General features: G+C 37.0%; 1 protein-coding gene across 1 annotated transcript in view; it reads right to left on the minus strand.

Moving 5' to 3' along the window:
• Positions 1-5,768, minus strand: part of LOC106868235 (sorting nexin-30) — a 59,503-nt gene that overhangs the window by 21,150 nt on the left and 32,585 nt on the right. Inside the window, exon 3 of the mRNA XM_052971141.1 lies at positions 274-384. Within this exon, the coding sequence (XP_052827101.1) occupies positions 274-384 (111 nt within the window). The remainder of the gene's footprint in view (positions 1-273; positions 385-5,768) is intronic.

The following is a 5,768-nucleotide window of genomic DNA, read 5'->3' on the forward strand; positions in this document are numbered from 1 at the left end:
TATATACACACATCTCTATACTGTATATACACACATCTCTATACTGTATATACACACATCTCTATACTGTATATACACACATCTCTATACTGTATATACACACATCTCTATACTGTATATACACACATCTCTATACTGTATATACACACATCTCTATAAGGTATGTACGACATCCATGACTATATTGTATGTATGAATACATCAATATCTTATGTATAAAATGTTGATATTTTATGTATGTCTATGAAAAGTGAAGAAATGTTTTCTACTTACAGGCACCAAATGTGTCGGATAACCATCTTCCAATCTCTGACGTAACCATACAAAGTCATTGTATCTACGCCTCACACAGTATTCATGTGTATCAAATTCCTCCCTTGTAGTCTGTAAAGTAAAAACGTTGAAGTTATTATTCTGGCTATGACAATTATGAGTTAGATAATCATTATTAACTCTTAATAAAAGATAACCTGATAACAGAATTGTTAAAGTTTTAATAAGTATTTATCTTTTCTTTTCTAGCACAGTTTAAAATACTTTGGCATTCTGTGATCTAACCTCATTACTTCTTCCTTGGACATCATCCTATGCCATAGAAACTCTGTAATAGCACCTCATATTCATTTTTCATCCATATTATAAATCTATGTCAGAAATCATCTCACACCTCCCTCCTGCAGAGTTTTTGGTGAAATCTTTTGTTCAGCTGTTCCCTTCTGCTAACCTCAGCTGGGCTCCACTTCTCATCTAAGTTAAACATATAACATACAGATCACATTCAACTCCTTAGTCCTAATGTATGGCAAACCTTGGGCAAGTGTCTTCTGCTGACTGATAACTAGTGAATAAATTTGGAGGACAGAAATAATATGGAAGCCCATCATCTATTTGTGTGTGTGTATGTGCATATCTGTGTCTGTTCTCATCACACCACTTGATAACCAGTGTGTTCTTTATGCCTCCATAACTGTTTGGTAAAGCCAATACAATAAGTACCAGACTTGGGAAAATTAATAGGGGTCGAATTGTTCAACTAAACACCTGAAAGTAGTACCCCAGTACGGCACCAGTCCAATGGCCAAAAAAAGTAAACAATAAAAGATTCAGTGTCCAGTTCTCACAACCTCGGTACATATTCCAGTTATAATGTAGTGACAATGTCTGCAGTTTGACTATGTGATGACTGACCACATGGTCACAATTTCATTCTTTACTGCAGCTGTTTTATTCATGAGCTATAGACCTCAGTTCATTTGACTCGATCATAAGTTGCCCCTATCACAATGAAATATTGACAATGAGGGAACTTCTATAGTCACAAAACCTAATATAAGTAACAGCCAAATCTCTCTCAAATCATATCTTAAACATCAGTGAGAACTTATGTACAGTTAGACAACAATAACTTCTTCAATAAATGCTTAAATTTGCAAAATAGATGAAAATGTGGAGACAAGAAAACAAGGGAGGTTTGTTAGTTCAAATCGTAAAATGAAAACCATTAAACCAAATTAAAATTAATTTGGTTGAAAGTCAAAGGAAATCCATCTAAACATCCATATATTAATACAAAAGTAAGTTCATACTTACTTCCCTTTCTGTAATGCAAAAGGTAAAGGAAAAGTAGTAGCAATTATTGTGGTGGTGGTGGTGGCAATGATGTTGGCATTGGTAATGGTTGGTGAATGGAGAACCATATCTAGTGCCTTGCTGTACTCAAGAAGGCCCGTCCATCACAACAGAATTGATATCCTAAAACCATCACAGCAGAACTGATATCCTAAAATGCTTGTCCATGAGGGGGCTCTGCCCCACCCCCCACTCTCTGCTCTGTCAATCATTTTCCCCCACATTCCATTCCCTAACACCCATCAATTCTCTATCACCTGAGAACAAAAGAGACACATATTGCATCCCCCAACTTTCTCATTTACCTTTCTTCCCCCCACCTCAGCCCACTTTCATTTCCCACAGTCTTCTCCGACCACCACCAACTGTCTCCACCAATCATCTTCCATGCCTCTCCTCCCCCATGCTGATTTCCATCATTAACACCTCACTTACCTGCTATCATCCTCAATATTTACTGCAAACCCTGGCCCCTTGCTTCTCTTATATTTCTTTAAATCATTTGCTATAATCATCTCAATCCTGTCCACTCACCCAGTCCAAACCTCTATACCACCTAACCTATTCTCACTGCTACCAATGTCCCTTCAGGGCATGTCTCAATACATCTTTGCCATTATCTCTTTCACTATTGCTCTCTTGATCTTACTCTCTAACTCACTCTCCTTACTTTTCCATCTGAGGTGTTGGCACTCCGTCGCTTACGACATCAAGGGTTCCAGTTGATCCGATCAACAGAACGGCCTGCTCGTGAAATTAACATGCAAGTGGCTGAGCACTCTACAGACACGTGTACCCTTAACGTAGTTCTCAGGGATATTCAGCGTGACACAGTGTGACAAGGCTGACCCTTTGAATTACAGGCACAACAGAAACAGGAAGTAAGAGTGAGAGAAAGTTGTGGTGAAAGAGTACAGCAGGGTTCGCCACCATCCCCTGCCGGAGCCTCGTGGAGCTTTAGGTGTTTTCGCTCAATAAACACTCACAACGCCCGGTCTGGGAATCGAAACCGCAATCCTGTGACCGTGAGTTCACTGCTCTAACCACTGGACCATTGCGCCTCCACTCCATCTGAGGTATCCATGTATTAATTCCACAGCAAGACACCTATCTGTCTCTCTATACCTTTAGTCTCTCAATTGGCACAAAGCCACACACCCTCAATACTACTCACCCCTCCCAGTTGAGGGGCTTTTATCTTGCAAAGTACTCATTGACTGTCAGTGCTGGTGCCACATAAAAAGTATCCAGTACACACTGTAAATGGGTTAGTATTAGAAAGGGCATCCAGCCATAGGAACCATGCCAAAACAGACAATGGAACCTGGTGCTGCTCCTAGTCTTGCCAGCTCCTATCAAACCATCCAACTCATGTCAGAATGGGAAAACCATTAAACGATGAATTTGATATACATATTTTAAAATCTACATTAACAGAAGCATAACAGTTTTAAAAGCCGAGAGAAATAAACCTTTAATGCTATATGCATTAAAAGATGTTCAATCAACAAATTCCATTTGAATAAGAAAGAAACAAAAAAGAAAAATGATTGAGAGAATTTTTCAGCCATGTATTTACTGTCGGTAATAAGCTGACATCTCATCCTCTGTGGTTCTTTATAAACTATTCAGTGTCATTAACCTTCACTGTTCTAATATAACAACTACTATCTGTTATAATATTTTCTCATTTGTAGATAATATGTTATACATATTCCTTGGAAACTTGCATCGCCTCAAACAATTAGAGATCCATTATCTGATAAGAGTGATGGTACATATCCATGAACAAATAATAACACAGAACCATCCCCACTGACTCTTAGAGGTTACTCTAAGTGTTCTCTATGTAAATCCATATGCAATATAGCAGTTCAATGAGCCGGATCCATAGGGAATACACTCTTTGTGGGTATCTATTAATTTGGAAAAGCATATAGAATTTGGAAGAAGGAATTTAGTGAAATGGATACTTCCCCAAACTTTTTCACACAGAACCTCTATGTGATCGTCTGGCCTGTGAGAAGTAGCATTCAAATTTCCTCATGTCAAATGTTACCATCTTAAAAAAAGATAGCATATTAGATAATGCAGTCACAGACATGCTAAATGATAGGACAGGGGTGATCATGGTCAGAATGTCTTGCATCAAAAGTCTGCTAGGTGAGAAATGGCCAAAGGATAAGCAACTTGTTTTAAAATCTAAACGAAGATTTGTTTATTCATTAATTCAACATCTATAGGCCTGATTTTTACAGCTGGATGTTCTTTCTGTTGCCAATCCTGAACTGCTTTACAAGTATGTGATATTTTATCTTAAAGGTCTTTGAAAGCACAGCGTGACCTGTCATAACAGCTACAAGAAATATAAAACATGAAACCACTGTTTTAGTGACGAGTGAAGCAGTAGAGTGTCAGCATTCATATTTAAACACATTGCATGCATCTATGCACACACATGTGCATGCATACACAATGGGCTCCTGCGGTTTCCATTAAGCAAATTTACTCACAAGGCATTGGTTAACAGGGATATAGTACAAAATACTTGACCAAGGTGACACATTGGGACTGAACTCAAAGCCATGCATTTCCTAAAAGAACATATTAACCACACAGCCTTACCAAATATAAAGACATATGGACACCATAGGCAATGGAAGAAATGTGAGCTATGGTTATTAACTTATTGAATGCCTGTCAGTTTCATTCCCTCTGAGGGGACCATTTCAACCCTTTAACATTTAATCCAGCCATATCTGGCTCAAATATTCTACCCATCTTATGTTCAAACTGACCAGATCCAACCTCTTACACTTACCCTACAATGTCATTCTAAAAATATACAAACACACCATTGAAATCTTGAAGCTACAAAATAATATGTGATTATTTCAATACAATGTGAATAAATAAGCAATACATATGACAAAGAAATCTAACTGTTAAATGATTAATAGTTATAGGCAATGGAATTGCAGAATCAGTAGAGCATCAGATACCTACAGTATTTAGTTATGGCATTTTCATTCTGAGTTGAAAACCTACTGAGGTTGACTTTGTTATTTTATTAAACTTCAGGAGGATGATAAAAACAGTCAACTACTGAGGTCAATATAATACTTTATACCATTCCCAAATTCGTGACAGTGTTTTACTGATAAGTTTTTTTTTTAAATCAATATTTATAAAGTCTTGTCTAGATTGTAATTTTTTTGTTTTTGTTGTTTTCTTTTAAAGAAGGGATACAACATGGGAATGGTAGCATAACTCTTGCCAGTAGAAAAGGAATTTTAGCATTTAGTTCTCTCTTGCATTTTGAGTTCAAATCACAATAGGATTCATTGTTTATCATCAAGCCACTAGGACTAACTGAAATAAATATCAGTCATATTACAGAAGCAGGTTCTACTTACAATACTCTAGCCTCCAACAAATATGTGATCATGTGCACAGGTAAATGAGTCAGTTTACAAACAACCACCTGGAGAACCTCATTACCGAAATGAATTGTTTAAAGAGAGAAGGGCAATGTCCATGATGCTTTTTAGGGACTCTGAGACTAGAGGGAAGGCAGGAAGGAACATATCTGTCCAGAATGCTCGCAACAGAATGGAGCCCACTAAAGGTACCCAAGAATCGGGTAGTAGTGTTAAACTGGGTGACAGATTAAGTCCATCACTGAAGTAAATTGTTGCAGGATTTGGTATTAGAATGTAAAGAGATGGACTAAATACTAAAAGGCATCTAATGACACTAATCCACTGTCCTGGACTGATACTTTATCAACCCCAGAAAGATGAAAGAAAAGTCAAAGTTGACCATAGCAGGAACTGAACTCAGAATGCACAAAGCCAAAATGAATAATGCAAATGCCACATAAAACCAGATTAAACTTAAGTTCACAAGAAAAAGAACCAACCACTAATATTTATTGCACATTACTTAATATCAGTTCTCTGTCTATCAATTTCTCTTAGTCTAATCATAAATCCTTTCGATTACAGAGGAGAGAAAACATGATGCTATGACAGCAAATTGATATTCTAAGGATCTTAGCAACATTGCCAATATTTTTCAACATGTAAGTCAAATTTTTCAGACCAAAATTTAGTCCAAAAAAAAAAAAAAAAAAAAAA

The sequence above is a fragment of the Octopus bimaculoides genome, chromosome 10 (genome assembly GCF_001194135.2).
Source record: "Octopus bimaculoides isolate UCB-OBI-ISO-001 chromosome 10, ASM119413v2, whole genome shotgun sequence".
NCBI lineage: Eukaryota > Metazoa > Mollusca > Cephalopoda > Octopoda > Octopodidae > Octopus > Octopus bimaculoides.